This window comes from Suncus etruscus, chromosome 16 (genome assembly GCF_024139225.1).
Source record: "Suncus etruscus isolate mSunEtr1 chromosome 16, mSunEtr1.pri.cur, whole genome shotgun sequence".
NCBI classification, from domain to species: domain Eukaryota; kingdom Metazoa; phylum Chordata; class Mammalia; order Eulipotyphla; family Soricidae; genus Suncus; species Suncus etruscus.
The window spans coordinates 65,097,239-65,118,968 of NC_064863.1; the positions used below are offsets into that span (position 1 = coordinate 65,097,239).

At 39.4% G+C, this 21,730-nt stretch overlaps 1 protein-coding gene across 1 annotated transcript in view; it reads right to left on the reverse strand.

The window, feature by feature from the left end:
* Positions 1 to 588: 588 nt before the first annotated feature.
* The window catches only part of SCARB2 (scavenger receptor class B member 2), a 146,911-nt gene continuing 125,769 nt past the window's right edge, over positions 589 to 21,730 (reverse strand). The window contains exons 5-13 of the mRNA XM_049790262.1: positions 20,744 to 20,932; positions 18,421 to 18,512; positions 14,097 to 14,216; positions 11,423 to 11,592; positions 7,160 to 7,278; positions 5,996 to 6,069; positions 3,744 to 3,795; positions 2,860 to 3,018; positions 589 to 886 (exon numbers count right to left, since the gene is read on the reverse strand). Coding sequence (XP_049646219.1) covers positions 848 to 886; positions 2,860 to 3,018; positions 3,744 to 3,795; positions 5,996 to 6,069; positions 7,160 to 7,278; positions 11,423 to 11,592; positions 14,097 to 14,216; positions 18,421 to 18,512; positions 20,744 to 20,932 — 1,014 coding nt within the window. The 3' untranslated portion in view covers positions 589 to 847. The remainder of the gene's footprint in view (positions 887 to 2,859; positions 3,019 to 3,743; positions 3,796 to 5,995; positions 6,070 to 7,159; positions 7,279 to 11,422; positions 11,593 to 14,096; positions 14,217 to 18,420; positions 18,513 to 20,743; positions 20,933 to 21,730) is intronic.

A 21,730-nucleotide genomic window follows, 5' to 3' on the forward strand; every position in this document is an offset into this window, starting at 1 on the left:
ACGGTTCCAGTGGTCCTCAAACTATGGCCCGCGGGCCACATATTGTATTTGTATCTGTTTTGTTTCTTCATTGCAAAATAAGATATATGCAGTGTGCATAAGTTCATAAGTCTTTTTTTTTACTATAGTCAGACCCTCCAATGGTCTGAGGGACAGTGAACTGGCACCCTGTTTAAAAAGTTTGAGGACCCCTGATCCCACTGACTCTTACCTACTGCATTGCAGTGGAGAGCATAGCTGCCTTCCTATGCAGTATACAAATAGTCAGAATGCTAGATTATTTTCTTGGAGGTATTAGTAACTAATATTAGCATGAAATGTAAATTAGCTCTTAAAAGAGGAAGTTAGAGGCATTTGAACAATATGGGGCTGTTGTTTTACCCTGGATCCTGAACTTGGAGAAAGAGAGAGAGTGAAAGAGTGAGAATGAAGAAGAGAGATAGAGAGAGAAATGAAATACAACATGCATTGGGGGCACAAAAATTGGTGCATCAGACATACTAAATGAAGCTACATGAATAAGCAGAAACATTATAACCACAACAGTGGTCACAAAATCCTGGAGTTACCAGCATCCAAAAACAAAAATGACTATACAAGAGTTTATTAAATAGATGCCAAACACATGAGAAACAAAATTTGTCAGGGGCCATGGTTTTTTATAAGGCCTTTTGTTCAACCACATCAGTCTGTTCTTTAACCTCTGGCCAGAATGCTCTCATCTTTGCAGGCACTGTCTTCTTCCTCCTCTTGACAACAGGTAACAAGCCTGTGAGAACCTGGTGGTTCCTTTGCATCATGATGAACAGGATAGCTCGTGAGATTCCTTCAGCAACTCAGGCCATGGTTAGGTTCGTATGAGGGGTGCTCTTTCATCTGCTGTCCCCTTTAATTCAGAAAAGAGAGGATAGTAAAAAAAAAGTCAGATGTTTTTCAGAAACCTTCCCACTTATGAAAAGTGGGTGGAAGTGTTGAGAGACTGACAGGAAGGCACCATCCCTCTCATTTCACTCCTATTGGTTAGCTTCTTACCTTTTAAGACTCAGCTCTAACCTTTGGTTGGAGTGCTGTACTGCCCGCTGCACACCACTGTACGAGGCAGTTCCCTCTATTGAATTGGAATACTCACGAAGCTATTCAATTTGCCTCTTTCTTGCTTTGAAACCTACTGGGTATAATGTCTCAGAGGTGATAAGCACTCAATTTTTTGCTAATCTGCTAATATAAAGATGGCATTGTATGGGGTTGTAAAAACTTTTTGTAGATTTTCTTCTATGCTTATAAAAAGTGGCTGTATGATGTCAGACTGGAAGACCCACAAAAGAAATAGTAAAATAGTTGCTTCTCAGCTAATCTGTGGTCATGTAATGGGCATGGGTTAAGACATATTTTGTGAGAATGTAGAAGGTAGGGAATTTTGCCCAGTATTATTGAGATGGTCACAGCCTGTTTTGTTTTCTATTCATAGTTGCCTGAGACATTTTGTTGAATCAGACAGTAAAGAAAATAAGCCTTTGCTGCAAAAAAGAGAATATTCTGAAAATTAAAAAGACTTCTGCAAAAGGCTCATCAGAGAGGCTAGAGAAATACTACAAGTAAAGTCTTGCTTTCAATGCACCTGACCCAGGTTCAATCCCCAGTATCCCTGAGCACGGCCAGGAATAACTTCTGAGTGCAGAGACAGGAGTGATCCCTGAACTTAATTGGATGTGACCCAAAGTTTAATAAAAAAGAAAGGCGCATCCAAGGTATCAAAACTCTGGGATTGGCCAGCTAGTTGGTCATTCAAGGAGGTCACACTGCATATTGTCCTAATAAACCTTTCTGGAGACATGTTGCTCATATCCCCAGAAAGGGGTGTCCCTGCACTGTCACTGTCACTACCTCAGTGGTAGATTTAGTCTGCTCTACCAGAGATTCTTTGCATGTGTGTGAAAGGGGTAGGGGCAGGTATTATTTGGGCCACATCTGCTCATGCTCAGGATATACCTCTGTCTGTACGAAGTCATCACTGCTGGTGGTGCTCAGGGACTATAGATAGTGCTGGGTTTTGAGCTGGGATCATTTGCATGGAAGTCAAGAACCTAAACCCCTATAATATCTTTCTAGCCCCTCTACCAGGAATTCTTGGCCAGGAAGGTCTTTGATTACCTTTTGATATAGTTTTGGAACTGTTTTATTACAGAATTGATATGTATAGAGTGCTTATTGGATGCTAATGCTGGTTATATGCTTTATGTGTACCATATTATTTACACTTTATTTTTAAAATCCTTAAAGAAGTTGATGCTAATTATTTGTATTTGGGGTGTTGTTAGGGCTATCCTCAACAATTCATGGTTCTGTGTTCAGGAATCACTCCAAGTGGTAACTGGGGACCATATGGGTGGCAGGGTTTAAACCAGGTTCAGCTGCATACAAGGAAAGTCCCTGTACTATTTCTTTAACCTGAGGCCTGAGGAGTTACTAATTATTATTCTATTTTTCAGATAAAAGAAAATGGAGACCATTTTCAGTGTTGAACAGTTACCAAGCAATGAAACTAAGATTTGTAGCTACGCAAGATATAGTCAAAACCCTTATGCTACATTCTTTTACTGTGTTTAGATTACTATGTCTAAAGACATAAGGCTTATTCAGGTCCATTCTCCCCGAGACTAAACAGTATCACTTTTTCTTCTTTGACATATTCTCTTGATTCTTATTTTATTCAGAAGTAATAAAATTATAAAATCATTACTATCAATCAAAATCCTTGAATCCACCCCATCAAGAGCCAGCTAACAGTTCTTCGGGGCATAGCCGAAATCCTCTGGCAAAGTTATCCAGGAAAAGAGAAGCTCCCCAAGCAATGCTCACCTCATCCATAGATCCCTGTCCCTTGCATGCAAGCCAGGTGAAGATTAAACCCAAGAGCACGCCCAGTGCCATGACAATGTAGGGTATGTTGGTGATAATCAAAGTGGTGTTGATCACAGACTTCAATCTGCTTGCAATCTCTTCATCAATCAGAACACTCTGGGAACGGGCAAAAACATAGTATCACCTCTGTGTTACAAAATATTCAGGGTATGAGACTTTGTTATGCAAATAATCAAACTTATGTGGGTATATCCCTTAGCAAATCAGAGATATATAAAAAAAATCCCTTTATAAAATAGAGCAACACTTTACTCTATAACATCTATCCTTTTCCCATGAATACATGTTTTACTTTCCAAATAGGGAGGGAGAGTTTCGTTCAGTACTAGAGTTTGAGGATGCTAGAGTAAACCTGGGTCAGGCACATGCCAATCTCTGTACTATCTCTCAAACCCTAGAAGGGAAATTTATTACTTCCTTCCCTCTCATCCTCTTTCCTGTCATTTTGGCCCAACCTGATGATGCTCAGGGGCCAGTCCTAGCTCAGAGATCAGGGGTCACTGCTTGACTGTTCAGGGGATTATGTAGTGCTAGGGATTGAACTCAGGGCTCCTGCAATCAAAATATACTGTTGCTTTGTCCTTTCAGCTAGTGCCCTAGCTTAAGAAGGGAAATTCTTTCTGTCATTTTCAAATTTCAGACGCAGGTAGTCTTATGTAAACTGAAAATTTCAGAGGTCAAACAAGTTTTTAAAACTCTTCCTTCTTCTTTTCTCATCACACATCTTAAATAATCGGCAGCTACAATAGTCAGTCGATATGGTGATAGAAGTTGCCCTGTGTGAATAGAAAGCAGCCTTGTGGCTTCTTGCTGGCACTCACCTCATTAAGATACATCACTGGGAAAACCATGGTTCGAATGTTGCCCGTCTCACTACAAAGTAAAAGAAGAGATTGTTTCAGAGACACCCTGGTTATGATAGTACACTGATCTGGAGAGACAAGATCATAGAAACACAGAAAATTACAGCACACTCATTTCATTATGTAACACAGAACTTAAAACATATGTCTTAATTACACTTGTAAATACATATAAATCAGAAATTAGCTTCCAACCTGTTAGTGTAACAATTTCAAATTATGAACATTTTCTTTCTTTTCTTGTATTTATGTATACATAGTTTCATTTCTTTCTTTTTTTGGTTTTTGGGCCACACTCAGCGCTGCTCAGGGGTTACTCCTGGCTGTCTACTCAGAAATAGCTCCTGGCAGGCACGGGGGACCATATGGGACACCGGGATTCGAACCAACCACCTTTGGTCCTGGATCCGCTGCTTGCAAGGCAAACACGGCCATGCTATCTCTCCGGGCCTCATAGTTTCATTTCTTTTCTTTATGTATATATGTGTGCTAGAGACAAAACCTCACACATACAAGGCAGATATTCCATTACTGAGCTATACCCCCTGCACTAATATATTTATTTTTGTTTTGTGTGGTGTCATATCCAGTGGTGCTCAGGGTTAAGTCCTGGCTCTGTGCTCAGAAAGTGAATATGGGTAGCTTTGTGAAAGACAAGTAACCTACCAACTGTACTATATCTCCAGCTCAAGATATTTTTTAATCCAAATACAAGATGTCAAAGGCTTGGACAGCATGAGTTCCAGGTGAGTACCACCAGGTGTGACCCTCAGACTGTCAGGAGGAGCAACTGTGTACTGGTGAGTATGTGTCCCATTCTAAACACAAGATGTCAAAAGCTAATTCATCAAAAATGATAGATATTCTCAAAAGCTATCAGAGAGGAAGTTCTAGCCAGCAGTACAATGCTGCGTTTCATTAGAGTGCTTTGAAAGATGGCTAATAAATATTGTTTTCACACAAGCGCAGTGTGTGAACTTTGCCACACACCAGTTCTGGTGCTGGGGAACATCATCTATTCTGATCCTCACAGATGTCCCAGGTGAAGCCAGCACTATATAAGGAAACCATGATTCAAATACTTTTTTCTACCAAAAGGGACTGGACTGGAATTCCACTTTGATTTTGAGGTTCCAAATCTTTGGTAGCAAGTAAGAATTCCTCAGCAATCCATACTAAATCCATAACAAAATGCATTCTTGAAAATCATGTTTGCTTTTTAAAAACATCCATGATACACGAGGTTAGAACTGATAGTCAATGGAGGAACCTATCAAGTCTGACAAAGAAGGACAAAGAAAGAGACCCTGTTTTGTCACTTAAATCAAAAGCATTTTATTTTTTAAATTAACTATTTATTTTTGGGTTTTAAACCACATTTTGCAAATGTTCAGGGGTTACTTGTGGCTCTGCAGTCAGGAATTATTTCTGATGGTAACTGGTGGACAATATGCTGAAGATCAAACTCAGGTTGGCTGCATGCAAGACAAGCACCCTACCTACTGTACTATCTCTGTTTTTTAAACAGTAAGTTCAAATAATTTATAAGCTTGAAAATAAGCTTGAATAATATAATAAGCTCAAAAATAAACTCAAATGTATATAAAGTTTTCAGACAATATCTTCACTATGGAAAACTCAGTGGCTTTTTTCATTTGTTTTGTTTTTTGAGCCACACCTCGTAGTGCTCAGGGGTTACTTCTGGCTTTGCACTCAGAAATCACTCTCTACTCCTTGTGAGCTCAGGGTACCATATGAAATGCTGGGGACTGAACCTGGGTCAGTCACATGTGAAGCAAATGCCCAACCTGCTGTACTATCTTTCCAGCCCCCAACTCAATTTTGACTAAAGTGAGACCAAAGGCTGGAGAGATAGCACAGCGGTAGGGCATTTGCCTTGCATGTAGCAGATTTGAACAGATGGTGGTTCAAATCCCGGCATCCCATATGGTCCCCCGTGCCTGCCAGGAGCAACTTCTGAGCTCAGACCACAGGAGTAATTTCTGAGTGCCACCGGGTGTGATCCAAAAACCAAAAAAATAAAAAATAAAATGAGACCAAGACAGCCGATGAAAATCTACTCATGCCTCACCTCTGAGGGGCAGAAGGGAGTTGAATTTGAACATAGATTGTAGCACTGTAAGATTAACCCTCCCCAAAGCACATGTAGCAAAACTCTCTTTGCATCCATAGAAAGAAGCATCACTCACACAAAGTCGTCTAATTTTTTGACATAAACGTTGATCTGGAACCTCTTGGCTGCTCTGAGGATAATTCCAGTCAACTGCAAGCAGAAGAAGGCAAGGAAAGCATTATGATTTACTTAATTCAAATAAAAAATATTTTTTCACTAGAGTACCTTTTCTGTGTGGTGTGCAGTTTTTGCTTATGAGATATGTTTGATTAGCAGAGTGGAACAAGGGTAAATTGACCCCCAGAACTCAACGAGAATTATGGACTGTGGTAGGTGTCTGGCAGACTAATGTTTCTCATTTAGCATGCCTGTGATTTCTCAGGGACACTGTTAAAATGCAGATTTGATTCACTATGTCTGGGATGATCCCTGAAACCAGACATTCCTAACAAGTACTCAGGATGTTATTACTCTAAAGGACCCCAGTTAGAAGGGTGATCCAACAATCTGGATATTCAGAATCTATGATGAGAACAATGATCACAGCTAGAGGAAGGTGCCTAACTATGGTTACACAGCATGGATAGGAGTTGCTTCTTTCTTCATGCATGGTTTCTAGGCCCTAGAAAAATCTTCCTGAAAAGTCACTTGGCCTGCATGTTAAAAACACAGATTCTAGGGCCACAAAGATACTACAGTGGGTAGGGTGCTTTCCTTGCACACAGCCAACCTGGGTTCATTCCTGGCAACCTATATGGTCCCTCTAGACTGCCAGAAGTAAGCACTATGGCCCCAAAACAAAAAGAGGATATTCAAAAACATAGATTCTAAGATATTAACATGTAGACCTTGAAATGGATTTTTTTCAAAAGAAAATTATCATTATTTTATTCATTCAGTTTAAACATATTACTTCCTTTTCTATTTTTTGTTGTTGTTGTCATCATTGCATTGCATAAGATCACATAGTTGGGTGCAGTACACCAAGGGTTTCATATTTGTGACTAAATGTAAAAAAATATATTTAGGAGAAAAAAATATATTTAAAATTCAACTAAAACATTCCTGCTGGTGAGTAAGCAAAGGGATGTTTTCACCCGTGCAAGAATGATCCCTGAGTACAGAGTTTGAAGTATTTTTTGAGTACTTCTGGGTGTGCCCCCTCCCCAATTTTTTTCTTAATTTATGAAAGAAGATAAAATAACATATGCTCCTTTACCAGGAAGATGTGTGTACTTACTGGATTGATGTCCACAAATGTCTCATGATCTTCCTTATTGGGGTGCATGCCATCTATAGCAGAAATAAACTTCTCATCTGCTTGGTAAAAGTGTGGCAAAGACATAATAATAGGTGCACCTGAAATTTGAGGAACAAAAGATATGAATTATGTAAAAATAGTTAAAAAAGAACACATAAGATAAACACAAATTTTCTAACCATGGTCGTTGGGAATGCAACTCAGTAGTAGATTGTATGCCTTTGTATGTGTGAGGCTCTGGGTTTAATTCCAAGCACAAGAAATGAAGGGGAAGAAAAGAAAAAAAGAAAAAGAAAAAAACTCTCAAGGGGATAAAAGCTACTTAGAAAATTGCTTTGCTCTTTAATCCCTTGGTTTCCCTCAAATATGTATCTCTCTCTTGCTTGTCTCTCTGTCTATGCTTGTTTGCTTGTTCTTTTCAGCTCATGTTCTATATTAAATACATATTCCTTTCCTTCTCCAATCACCTCTTGCTAAGTAAGTTTTGAGAAATAAAGACTATCTTGATTAAAAAAAAACTATGCATAAAAATTAAACTGGAGGAATGGGGGCATGTAGGTTAAAATTCCCTCATATGCCTGCTTGTTTGGGATTTACATTTTCTTTTCTTTTCTTTTGTTTTCTTTTCTTTTCTTTCCTTTTCTTTTCCAGTGATGCTCAGGGGTTATTCTTGGCTCTGCACTCAGAAATCACTCATGGAAGGCGTGGCACAACACATGTGATGCCGGGGATCAAACACAGGTCGAATGTGTGCAAGGAAAACACCCTACTTGCTATGCTATTGCTCATACACTTTATTTTCTTTTGGAGTTTTTTGTTTTGTTTTGTTTTTGTTTTTGCCTCACCCACCACTCTATATTCTAGGTCAACCAGGTCTGAGGGGCCAGTACTAGGATGTGAAGTTCTGATATTGCTCAGTCCTGCTGTGCTGGGTGCCACCAGGCCCACACTGGGTCAGGTGGTGCCAGGGATCAAACCCTGGTCCCGCGCCTACACAATGCACACCCAGCCACTGTGCCATCTTCCTGGGCCCTGGAACAGACTTTTGGTCTATGAGTTTGGAGGCCTCGTCCAGGATGTTCAGGGGACCACATACAGTGCTGGGGACAGAACCTGGGTCTCCTGCATAAAAAGAGCTCTACCCCCCCCTTTAATATATAAAATCTTTATTTAAGCACCATAATTACAAGCATGATTATAGTTGGGTTTCAGTCATAAACAGAACACCTCCCTTCACCAGTGCAACATTCCCACCACCAATGTTCCCCTCCCTCACCCCTGCCTGTATTTGAGACAGGCATTCTATTTCTCTCACTATTAACATTGTCATGTTTAGCCCACCCCCCATTTTTTTTTTGTTTCCCTTTCCCCTTTCCCTATGATGCTGCTGACGTCTGCAGAAGGCTGTAACTGCCCCTGCCTGCAGTGCTCTCACACTCTGTCTCAGAGACTGGCGGGGCTTGCTGTGGCATCTGTTATCTCACTAGCAGAGCTGAGGTCACTCCAGGTTCTAGCTGGCAGCCTCTGCACCCTGGGCAGATGCTCTCTACTGAGCCAACTCCCCAAGGCACCATAGACAGTTCTTTTTAGAAGTTTTCCAACCTGGAGTGAATCTCAAGGAAAGCCAGGTGTATCCATCCTCAGACAAGGAAAGGGAAGGACACCATTGACCTCTCATATACTAGTAAAGTATTTTTTCCTTTTACTTTCTTTATTTTTAAGTCCACACCTGAAAATGCTCAGAGGTTACTTCTGACTCCTGATGGAGTTTGGGGAACCATATTGGATTCCATGGATTAGACCTCAGTAGGTCAAGTGGAAGGCAAATGCCTTACCTGCTATTCTTTTCTTAAGGCCCCAGGAAAGGCTAAACCAGCTAGACCAGGGGTCACAAGTTAAGAGTCCAGCTTTAGTCAAGAGAAAAGGTTGACTTTAATTGGAAGAAAGGGGCTACTGAGTTTCTCAAGAAGTAAATTTAAGGGCGGAGTGTTGGTGCAAGTGGTGTCTGCCTTGCCCACACTAGCTTAGGATTGACCGATTGACCGTGGTTCAATCCCCGGTATCCCATATGGTGCCCCAAGCCAGGAGCAATTTCTGAGTGCATAGTCAGGAGTAACCCCTGAGCGTCACCAGGTGTGGTCCAAAAACCAAACAAAATAAAAGAAAGCAATTTAAGGTGGAATCACAGACTAAGTTTGAACACGATAAAACATTAATTTTTATTTTGTATGAGGATTTGCTCAGCAGTAATTTTTTTATAAAAACTATTTTCCCCTCTAAGCCTTAGTTGTAACAAGCATAAAAAGACAACTGAATGTTTATCAAACAGAAAATAATTTTGAAAAAAATTGTTTGTCAAGATTAGTCCTCAGGGGTAGAAAGACAGTACAGTGCTTGAAGCACTTGGCTGACTTGAAGCTCATCCTGATATGATTCCTGAACTGCAAAATCCCTAAAAATTACCAGGAGTAACTTTTGAGTACTACCTCTATGGTCCCAATATCCCCCTCCTTCCCCCCAAACACACAAAAATTAGTTTTCAAGATGGAAGAAAATACTTTTCACAGCAATGGTAAAAAAAATTGCCTCATTTTCCAAAAGGCACAAAGCTCAGCCTTGCTAAGAAATAGCAAACAAACCTGGGACCTGGGAATGTGCTCATTGGCAGAGGGTCTGTCTTGCAAATGTGTGAGGTCCTAGGTTTGATTTCTTAACACCGCCAACACTGCTTAGTATGATCTCCAGGGTGACCCCTGGCATAGCAGTGGTATTTTTCTCAAGCAAGCAGCACCACAAAAGGCCTTGTGAGAGTTAACAAGTTCAATGTTGACACTGAATCAGAATAAATTTTTTTGAATTTTAAGTAAATTTCTTGAATTACATAGGGCAAGGAGATAGTTCTGAGGGAAGAGCAATGCCTTGCATGTTCAAGGCCCTGAGTTCAATCTTCAGCATGGCATGGACCCCAAAACAATGCCAGTATAGTTCTTGGGCCCCCGAGGGCTGTAAGATTGACATTGATGGCTCCCAGAACCTCTTGAGCCCTAGTTTTGTTCTTAAACTATTACCCTGTTTACTAAGTGTCACTTGAGCTGACGCTTCAGCCACCTGAGCACTGTTTGGGAGCTCACCCTTCACGAAAATTAAATAAAAGATGTAAATTAGCTTTCTTTTAAATCATTGGGAATCTTTACTCAGATATGTATCTTTCTTCCCTCTTATCCTCCCCCTTTTTGATTGCTTTTGGGGGCCATAATTGGCAGCATGCAGGCTTTATCCTAGCTCTGCATTCAGAAATCATTCCTGGCAGGCTCAGGCTCAGGGAACCTATGGAATGCTGGGTTGGCTGCATGCAAGGCAAATTCCCTATCCATTGTGCTATTGCTCCAGTCCTCTTCCCCTCTTTACCCCTCCTTTCCTCTCTTCTCCTCTCCCCCGTCCTCTCCGCTCCTCTCTTCCCTTTTTTTCCTCCCCCCCCCCCATCTCCCCCCTCTCTCTTTTTCCATACACACACCCAGCAGTAGGCTTATTCCTGACTCTGTGCACAGAGATTACTCCTGGAAGAACTCTGGGGACTATATGTCATGCTAGTGTGTTGCTGAGTATTGAACCTGGGTCTGTTGTGTAACAAAGTAAGCCCCTACCACTGTACTATCTTTTCAGCCTCAGTTATGCACTTTCTTGTGACAGAAGTTTCTCTTTTTTCACCTAGTCTTATTTCAAACATAAAATCAGTTAAGGTTTCTGTATAACTGGCCAGAAATATAAAAATGACTTAGAATAGTGACTAATGTAATTGCTTGGGAAAACAGGAACTCTTGCCACTATTAAAACTTCTAAACTGGGCCCAGAGAGATAGCACAGCGGTGTTTGCCTTGCAAGCAGCCGATCCAGGACCAAAGGTGGTTGGTTCGAATTCCAGTGTCCCACATGGTCCCCCGTGCCTGCCAGGAGCTATTTCTGAGCAGACAGCCAGGAGTAACCCCTGAGCACTGCTGGGTGTGGCTCAAAAACCAAAAAACAAACAAACAAACAAAAAAACTTCTAAACTACCTCCCAGAAAGACAACATGGCATCCCAGCAATAAAAATCATTTCTAAAATGTCAAACTTAAAAAAAAAAAATCATTCTATAACCAGAAGACAAAACATGTCAGAATCATCCTATCTACTGAGTTGAACATACTGTTTGCTAAATTCCTTGTTTTGGACATTCCTATAATCATGTCCTTTAAGTTCTTACCATTCTTGCAGATGCTGACATTCAAAACACCGGAGCCCAGGCAATTTCCCTCAGGGATACAGAAGCCAGCATTGTCAGTGGTATTGGCTAATATTTCTTCAGGCACCTTAAATCTATAGGCAGGCAGTCCCTGCACACTCTCATAGTCACTGAAAACTATATATACTGACCTGTTAGGAAGCAAGAATAAAATGTCAAGGATCCAGGCAATGAGATCTGCCTTGATTCTGTAATTCAGCAACAGATCTCAGGTACAGCATGACTTACAGGACAAGTGAGGAATAAAGATGCTAAATAAATAAATATAAAAATCTTACAGCATAAGGTGAATTACAATAAAAGAACAATATTTGGTTGGATTATAGCTATTCCCACATAAGACCAAAACAACAACAACAATATGAGGTAGAAAATTAAAGAAAATGACATGAGGATCAAAGAGACAGTACAGCAGGTTAAGGCAGTTGGACTGCATAAAACCAACCCTGTTTTCATCCCCTGGCGCCAGATATGTTCATTCTAACACAGAGAGACTCCTGAGCACAAGTCAAGAGTAAGCCCTAAATATCACTTGGCATGACTCATCCAATCCTTCCACGCAAGAGAGAAGGAAAGGAGAGAGAGGGAGGGAGGAATATTATAGTAGTGAGAGGACATACATTCAAATAAATGAGTCCTTGGTCAAGTAGGGAACCATGGCAAACACGTATGAGGTGAAAACAAAGAAAACGAAAATGAAGATGAGGCAGAAGGGGTAAAAGGCTGCCTTAAAGATTATTTTTGGGACCATAGAGATAAGGCATTTAAATGTCTTGCATGCATAAGGACGGTGGTTCATATCCTGGCATCCCATTTGGTCCTTCAAGCCTGCCAGGAGCAATTTCTGAGCATAGAGCCAGGAATAACCCCTGAGCGCTACTGGGTGTGACCCAAAACAAACAAACAAACAAAAGATTACTTTTTATTGGGGGAGGGTCAAAACCAACACTGTTCTGTGTTTATTTTAGGTTCTTATGCTCAGGACTCAGACCTGGCAGTGTTTGTGGGACTTATGTGCCACAATCAAACTGAGGTCCTCTGCACAAGCAAGGCAAATGCCTTAAGTCCTGTAGGATATGATTTCTCCGATCCTATTTGATTGGTAAGATTCTTAAAAATGTTAAAATACACATTAAAATATCTGATTAAAAGATACTTTAGGGGCCCGGAGAGATAGCACAGCGGCGTTTGCCTTGCAAGCAGCCGATCCAGGACCAAAGGTGGTTGGTTCAAATCCCGGTGTCCCATGTGGTCCCCCGTGCCTGCCAGGAGCTATTTCTGAGCAGACAGCCAGGAGTAACCCCTGAGCACCACTGGGTGTGGCCCAAAAACCAAAAAAAAAAAAAAAAAAAAAAAACTTTAAAATCCAGATCCCTTAAATAAAGATGGTTTCCATATACTGATTCATTTATTTATTTCAACAGATTTGGACATAATTCTTTCTTGGGTCCTTCAACAATGGTCCCAATTACCTTTAGCTTTGCTTTAGCTATTTATAACATTGAGCTTCACTATGTAACACACAAAGAACTTTCACATAGCTATTTGAACTGATCGATTGTACATCTAAAGCCCAACTTTTGGGGTCTTGCTCTTTCTTCTTTGAATCAGAGGTAGAATCTGTTTCACAATTTTCGGACTATGAGCTATATGGGAGCTGCCTTTCAATATATATCCCATTCAAAAGGCATTTTAAGTATAAAATTAAAGAAAGATATGGAAAAATATGATAAATGTATATGGAAACAGATACCATTCATATAAATAAAAACCATAATATAGATGAAGTTGAAGCTCTCTGTATGAAGTGCTTCATTCTAGTTTGCCTCTGTGTCTTCCAGTAACCTATTCTGAATGTGAAGCTTATTATCTTCATGTAGGTCTTTATGTTTTTACATAGATCATACTCATAACATGTGCATTGTTTATGTGCTATTTTAAATATTAGATGAAGAGCATACCAGAGTCTATTACTTGCTTCATTCAGCATCTTTTGTTTGTTTATTGGTTTTTGGATACAACCAGCAGTGCTCAGGGCTTACTCCTTGTTCTGTGCTCATGGATCACTCCTGGTGGTGCTCAAGGAAATATGAGGTGCCAGGGATTGAATATGGCTTGGTTGCATGCAAGATAAGTGCCCTGATGACTTCATTATCACTTCAGCCCCACATTTTATTAAGGTTCATTTTTTAATATGGAGGTTCTTAAAAGAGCCACTGTCATCCATTATCAGTACTAACTCACTGGTTTGGTGGTCAGGGAACATGCAATCTATATCCAGTGGGCCTGGGAGAGCTATGTAATATAAGAGGATTGAACTTCAGGGCCTCACACATACTTGGCATGTGCTCTACCACAAGCCAAATTCCTTTTTTTTTTTTTTTTTTAATTTTTTAACTTTATTTATCGATCGATTGATTTTTGGGCCACACCCAGCAGAGCTCAGGGGTTATTCCTGGCTCTGCACTCAGAAATTGCCCCTGGCAGGCTGGGGGACCATATGGAATGTCAGGAACCGAACCAGGTCCCCCCGGGTCAGTTGCATGCAAGGCAAACGCCCTACCAAATTGCTATCTCTCCAGCCCCTATTCCAAATTTCTGATCCTAGGACATAAGTTTTTTAAAAATTTCTTACCTGCAAAAGTCAGATGGGAAGACATACAGGAGTTCATCTTTGGTTATTAAAGGGTGAAATGAATCCCCATCTGTTCCATTGATCATATTGCATCTGTCTGTTGTCCACCACTCGAGTGACCTGCATTTGATCAGAACAAGAGTCAAGATGATTTTATTTAATTTTAGAGTTTTTTTCAAATGGTAGTATTTTTTCAATACTCAATACTTTCAAGACTTAACAAGGAGTTATTTACCCCCTCCTCACCAAAATCTTATTCAAAGACAAGGATAATGTTGGTTTAGAATTGGTTGAGATGAGGAGAAAGGCCCCTGACCCCACAATCAATTCTGATAGAGGCAATTGTCAAACATCACATTCTTCAGAAAAGCCTATTATACAGAAGTTTAAAAAATATCTATTTTCTCACAAAAAAAAAAAAAGGATTCAATTTAGCATTAACAACAGTCTTATTCATAGCCAAACTATTGACAGGGATCTCTCAACAATAAATATGACCAGCTCATTAATAGTCATGATAAAGTATTAACTTTCTGCCATTACTGCTTCAAAATTAATGAAAGAAGGGGCAGGAGAGATAACACAATGGCAGGGCGTTTGCAATGCAAGCAGCTGATCCAGAACAGAAGGTGGCTCGAATCCCAGCATCTTATATGGTCCCCCGTGCCTGCCGGGAGCAATTTCTGAGCACAGAGCCAGGTGTGACTCAAAAACCAAACCAAACTAAACCAAACCAAAACAAAACAAAACAACAAAATTAATGAAAGAATTCTCCGGAGTTATAAGAAAGTTAGTATTGTACCAACTTTATTTATTGGGCTATTTTGGGCCACACTAGGTGGTAATCAGGGGTTACTCCTGGCTCTGTACTCAGGAATCACTCCTAGTGGACTTGCAGGACCATATAGGATGCCAGGGATCAAAATTGTGGGGGTGTTTTCATGCAAGGCAAAAGTCCTACCTACTATGCTATCACTCCAGCCCCTATTGCAGCAACTTTATACTTACTAAAAGCACAACGGAGATAGAAGTTTCCTTAAAAATTAATTTTTTCAATAATAGCACAAATGCAAAAACAGTGAAAAAAGGGGGGCAAAAATTAGTCATTCTCTCAACTTCTGGTCAAGAAAGTGCTCTAAGTTCATAAATTTGAGGGCCTCTTCCAGACAAAGCATAGCAGAATTGGATACACACATAAATGATAAATAAAAACACACAAATGCACACAGGGTGCAGAAAGATAAGATAGGAGGTAGAGAACTTGCTTGGGCAGCCAGGAGTAAGCCCTGAGCAGCACCTACACCAAAGAGGAAGGGAGGGAGGGGGAAGGAAGACGGGAGGGAAGGTGGAGAGTGTGGAAGGGAGGGAAAGGAAAAGAGGGGGAGGGAAAGAGGTGGGGGAGGGAGGAAGGAAAGAGAAAATGGGAAGGCACTTGCATGTGTGAAGCAATAGGTTCAATCCCCATTAGTGCAAAAAAAACTAAAAACAAAAACTACAAATGGGTGTGTCTGTGTGCCCATGTACCTATGTGTGTGCAAGTATGCATGCCTCTGTGTATGCTAAGAAAATGGCAGTAATGGGGCCCGGAGAGATAGCACAGCGGCGTTTGCCTTGCAAGCAGCCGATCCAGGACCAAAGGTGGTTGGTTCGAATCCAGGTGCCCATATGGTCCCCGTGCCTGCCAGGAGCTATTTCTGAGCAGACAGCAGGAGTAACCCTGAGCACCGCCGGGTGTGACCCAAAAACAAAAAAAAAGAAAGAAAGAAAGAAAAGAAAGAAAGAAAGAAAGAAGAAGAAGAAAGAAGAAAGAAAGAAGAAAGAAAGAATAAAGACCGCGAGAAAAGAAAAGATAAAAGAAATAAAAATAAAGAGAAGAAAGAAAAGAAAAGAAAGAAAGAAAGAAAGAAAGAAAGAAAAAGAAAGAAGAAAGAAAGAAGAAAGAAAGAAGAAAGAAAGAAAGAAAGAAAGAAAAGAAGAAAGAAGAAGAAAGAAAAGAGAAAGAAAGAAAGAAAGAAAGAAAAGAAAGAAAGAAAGAAGAAAGAAAAGAAGACAGAAAAGAAAATGGCAGTAATGCCTTGTTTGGAAGAAAAAGACAATAACTAGATTTTGTTAGAAATATACTGTCAAATGTAATTACAGGTAGACTATTAGATAAACACCAGCTAAGAGGGTGGGGCAGTGTGATAGCACAGCAGGTAGGGCATTTGCCATGCATATGGTGGAATATACATAATTAAATAATTGTTATTTGTTTTTGCTTTTTGCTTTGCTACCATATCTAGCAATGTTCAGGGATCACTCCTGGTGCTTTGGAGACTGCATGCATGAACTTCTAATACTTAGAAGTTCAACTCAGGCTGGCTGCATCCAAAACAAGTACTTACCTGATGTTCTATTTCTCCTTTCCAAATAATTATATGCAAGCGTCTGTGTAATTTTAAGTACTTAAATAAACTTACCATATAATAATAGTTTTAAATTAACAGAAAAGTTGTGAAGGCCATAGAGAAATTCTATTATGAACTATGCCAACTGTTTTTACTTCTGGAAGTATAATATTCCTGGAAAGCTTAGAGGTAAATTTCATGTAAAAGAACTAAACTCTTCCCTGAAGAATTAGCATTGCCTTTCTTTCTAAAATGCTGCTAATTTTTTTAACTTAAAAAAAAAAAAACAACATTGTACTATTTCAATATGTAGCCTGATTTAGTTCCTTTTTAGAATTAATTTGCTTTGATATATATATATATATATAACATATTTTAAATGAAATAATGTTAAAAAATTTTGTTGTTGTTTTGGATCATACCTGGTAGTGTTCAGGCTACACCTGCTTGCATGATGCTTGTGGATCATTCCTGGCAATGCTCAGGAGACCATGTAGTGCTGGGAATCATATCGGGCCTCTGGCATGTAAGCTGTACATTCCACCTTGATGAGCTATCTCTCTGGCCTGCTCTTTTTATTTTATTTTATTTTATTTTTGAGCCACACCAGCAGTACTCAGGGGTTACTGCTGGCTCTGTGCTAATAATCGCTTCTGGCAGTCTCAGGGAACCATATGGTATGCAGAGACAGAACCTGAGTCCATCCGGGGTCAGCTGCATGCAAGGCAAATGCCTTACTGCTGTGCTATCTCTCCAGCTCCCCCCCCCTCTTTTTTTTAATGCTGCAAGATTGAACTTAAATGTGGTTTTTATTTTTTTAGTTTTTGCTTTTTGGGCCACACCCGGTGATGCTCAGGGGTTAGTCCCAGCTATGCACTCAGAAATCACTCCTGGCTTGGGGGACCATATGGGACGCTGGGGGATCAAACCGTGGTCCATCCTAGGTTAGCTGCATGCAAGGCAAACACCCTACCACTTGCGCCACTGCTCTGGCCCCGGACTTAAATATGTGTTATCTTTAAAGATAACCCATAATTATGAAATTAAAAAAGGAACCACGTTTTACCATTAAAATATAATTAGTGATTTGAAAAGCAATTGTGAGTAGTGATAATGATATACTAGGTTGAAAACAAAAACTTTTCCCTGGCTCATAATTCATGCCCAGACATGATAAGTATACGAACCATAGATATTTAATTTTAAGATATACTACTAGTAAATTTAGATGCACAAATTTATAAGGATAATGATAACAAATTTGTAATTCATAAGGAATTCTGTATATGTATAGATTTCTCATTCAAATACTGTCAAGGTTAAAAAAATTTTTTGAGGGGCCAAAGAAAGCATAGCATGTATGGCATTTCCCTGTATACAGTCAACCTAGGTTTGATCTCCAGCATCCCTCCTGGTTTTCTTAGCCAACAAAGAGTAATTACTGAACACAGAGCCAGCAATAACGTTTCAGCACTGCTAGATGTGGCACAAAATTTTTTTTTGAAATAAAATCATGCAATTTGTCACTATATTGTGGATGGAACTGGAGAGTATTACACTGAGTGAAATCAGTCAGAAGGAGAGGGCCAGGCATAGATGATCACTTTCATAGGTGGGATATAAAGAAACAGAGTAATGGAATAACAAATGGGCCAAGAAAACAAACCTGAGAACTGGTTTATAGAATTGAGCTTACCAAGAGCCAGGAGGCAGGGGATGGTTGAGAGGGAAAACTGAGACAATGGTGAAAGAAAGCAGGTATGCTGGTGAAGGGTATGGTGTTGAATGTTATATGCATGAATAGTACTTAATTCATGGTGCTTCAAATAAAAGAAAAACAAAGTTGAAATAGAGCACTTTTTAAATTAATGCCAAAGTGGAAATTCAATTTAAACAAAAATTGAGAAAAATTCACACTGGAGAATTTTCAGGCTTACGGTTTCCCATTCCATTGCACGATCTTTGTAAAGTTAAGATAACTGTCTTCTCCGGTGAGAAACACATAGTCTCCATCATTTGTCCCATTTTTCTGAAACCAAAGAAATATAATCTTTTCAAGTAACTGGATAATTTTGTATGCCATCTTAGTTAAATTCTGGGGACCTAGCTGTTTTGTAGAATGGAAGTCTATGTGGCTATATTCTGTAGGTGTGATTGCATTTGCAGTCAGTACATGATTTAAATAGAGTGAACCAGAATGAGGGGAAGCTGGATATTTTGGAAATAACATAATATTACTTAATGTTTTTAAAAAAATATAAGCCCAATTAAATGAAAGGCAAAAGATTCTGCAGAGATATTCAAAGCTTTAAAGAGACTTTAATCTTCAAAGAAAACACTCAGATGGCCAATAATTACCTGAAAGATAGTCAATACTATTAGACATTAAGGAAATCCAAATCCAAATCACAAACATATATATACATATAACTTCACACCCATTGAGATGGCAATAAAAATGAAAAAGGATCTGGAGGGTATCATGCTGAGTGAAGTTAGTCAGAAGGAGAGGAACAGACATGGAATGATCTTTCTCATTCGGTATATAAAGACACATAGGTGGATAACTAATGTCCACAGGCAACATAAACTGAGACTGGTCTTCACTAGAAAATTTAACCATAGGGAATGAAGGGAATGGAGGGCAAGGCTCTGAGACAATGCTGGAGAGAACTGGAAAGTCTGCTGGAGGGTGTGGTGCTGAAAGTTTTATGTATGTATGAAATCATACTGATAATAGTTTTATAAACCATGGTGCTTAAAATAAAAATTTAAAAATATTAGACAGGAATACAACAAGTGTTGGTGAGGATATAAAGAATCTGTGGTCTGCATACACTTCTAGGAATATACAATGATGCAGTAATTGCATAAAATAGTTAGAAGTAGAATAACCACATGACTCATAAATTCCACTTCAATGTGTATACCCAAAAGAATTTTACCCTAGGTATATATCCAGTGTTCATATGAAAACTTGTTCCAAAATATTCATAGCAGCATTAGTCACTATAACCAAATGGTGGAGTATCAAGGTACAATTACTGATGAATCAAAAAATATAGTATTTTCAGATAATGTATATTACGTAGACACCAAAAGGGAATGACAAACTGATATACTCTACGGCAAAGATAAAATTTGTAAATTATTCTAAATTTAAAAATCCTGGCATAAAAAGTATTAATACAGCATGATTTCTCTTATATAAATGACCAAAGCAGGCAAATCCATAGAGGTTATGAGTAAATTAGTGGTAATCAGGGGCTCCTAGTAAGAGTAGAACAAAAGTGACTGCTTAAAGGTATATGTGTTTTTTGGCTTTGTTTACATGGTATTGGAGATTGAACTCAGGGCTTTACACGTATAAGGCAAGTGCTGTACTGCTAAGCTACATTCTTGACCTATTGTGAATATTCTTTTTGAATGAAGAAGATGGTGGAGGTTAGGTACTAATGGTGCCTGTTCAACCTTAGGAATATAGTAAGAATCAGTAAATTATATACCTTAACATTTACATTATTCTAATATAATGGTATATGGATGGCATATAATAATATACTGTTAAATCTTTTGGTTTTTGGATCACACTCGGCTGCACTCAGGGGTTACTCCTGGCTCTACGTTCAGAAATTGCTCCTGGCAGGCTCAGGGGACCATATGGGATGCCGGGATTCGAACCACCGTCTTCTGCATGCAAGGCAAACATACTACCTCCATTCTATCTCTCCGGCCTCATATTGTTAAATCTTAAGGTAACCCGAACTAAATCTCTACAGTAATAATAAAACCAAATTCCAGGATTAGCAGTCAGTCATCCATGGTTATATCTAATAGTTACACTAGAAAAAGATTGGTTTTTAATAAAGTCCCATTTTCAATTTAGGATATTTTTAAGGGTATATACATTCTAACCAATTCTTTATCTGTAATGGAACTTTGATTTCTGGGAGACATAAATGCCAGCTCTTCTAGAATAATAAAGTCACAGAAATTAACAATATTCAGTAATTAAAATATTGTTGGCACTGGTCTAAAACTTTTGCATAGGGGCTAGGTAGATAGCTCAGGAATTGGGATGTACCCGTTTGATCCCTAGAGCCACATGCTCCCCTCTGTCCAACAGATGTAGCTTCCAAATCATCTAAAATGCTGGGAAACTTAGATCTTCTCCTGGGAGAAATCTAACTAAAGATGAAATCTGATTGGGGACATCCTTTGAGCTGAATCAAGAGGGTTTGGAAAGAAAAGCACACTTACTCCATAGAAGAGACCAAAATAGGCAGGGATGTCAGGTCTGAAGATGTTGATAAGGGACAAGATCTCATCCTTATAGCCCCAGAGCAGTTCATGGACTGTGTGTGTCACAAACAACTTCTGCTGGTAGGTCTTCAGCAGTGCCTCGATTATCCCACGGAGGAGGTGGATCTGGGTCCATTCCATGGCTGTCTGAAGAGCAAAGGCAAGTTCAGAAGGGAGTTTTCCAACTCCCAGTTCTCTCACCACTCTTTAGCAAAGGGAGTTGACACTTAAATGTCAGTATTAAAAATAAATAGAATAAAGATAAGCCAGTGAACTCCTCTCTGGCAGTATGTGTAAGAAGAGGCACTTGGTCATTTCCTTTCACATTGCAACACGTAACAAGTAAGAATTTAGCATTCTGAAGAACTCTAGATTACAGCCACAGCATAGAAGGGGAAGAAATGCTTGCAAATAAACCAACACTTTTTGACCACAAGGTAGCACCACCTTCCTGAAAAGGATCAAGGAAGGGATTGTGCAAGTATCAGATGTGGGATCTAATACCCCATCTAATACCAGGATCCAACTACCTACTGTTAGAGTGGGTGCCTCGGATAGGGTAGGTAGGGCAAATAGTTAAGTTCCCAAGGCTTCAAGGATGTTGCTATTAGATTGTTGTTGTTAGATTATATGCAGACCCCTTTTGACACTATCCTAAGCAGCATTGTCCAGCCCACTTGCTCTTTAAAAAGGGATAAAACAAATATGCATTTAAAAACTACAATCTAAGAAATCCAATTAAAGAAGCAATATTTAAAATCTATTGCTTTAGTTCCTGAAGACAAACAAATATATATTTTAAAAAAATATTTGCTACTCTTTTAAAATTCTAGGCATACAGCTGTTCATACATGTGCGATTTCTCATCACAAAGCAAGAAACTGGGAAATATGAATTGTAAAGTGTGCACTTGTCACCAGTTGAAAATACTTTAAAAGACCCAGG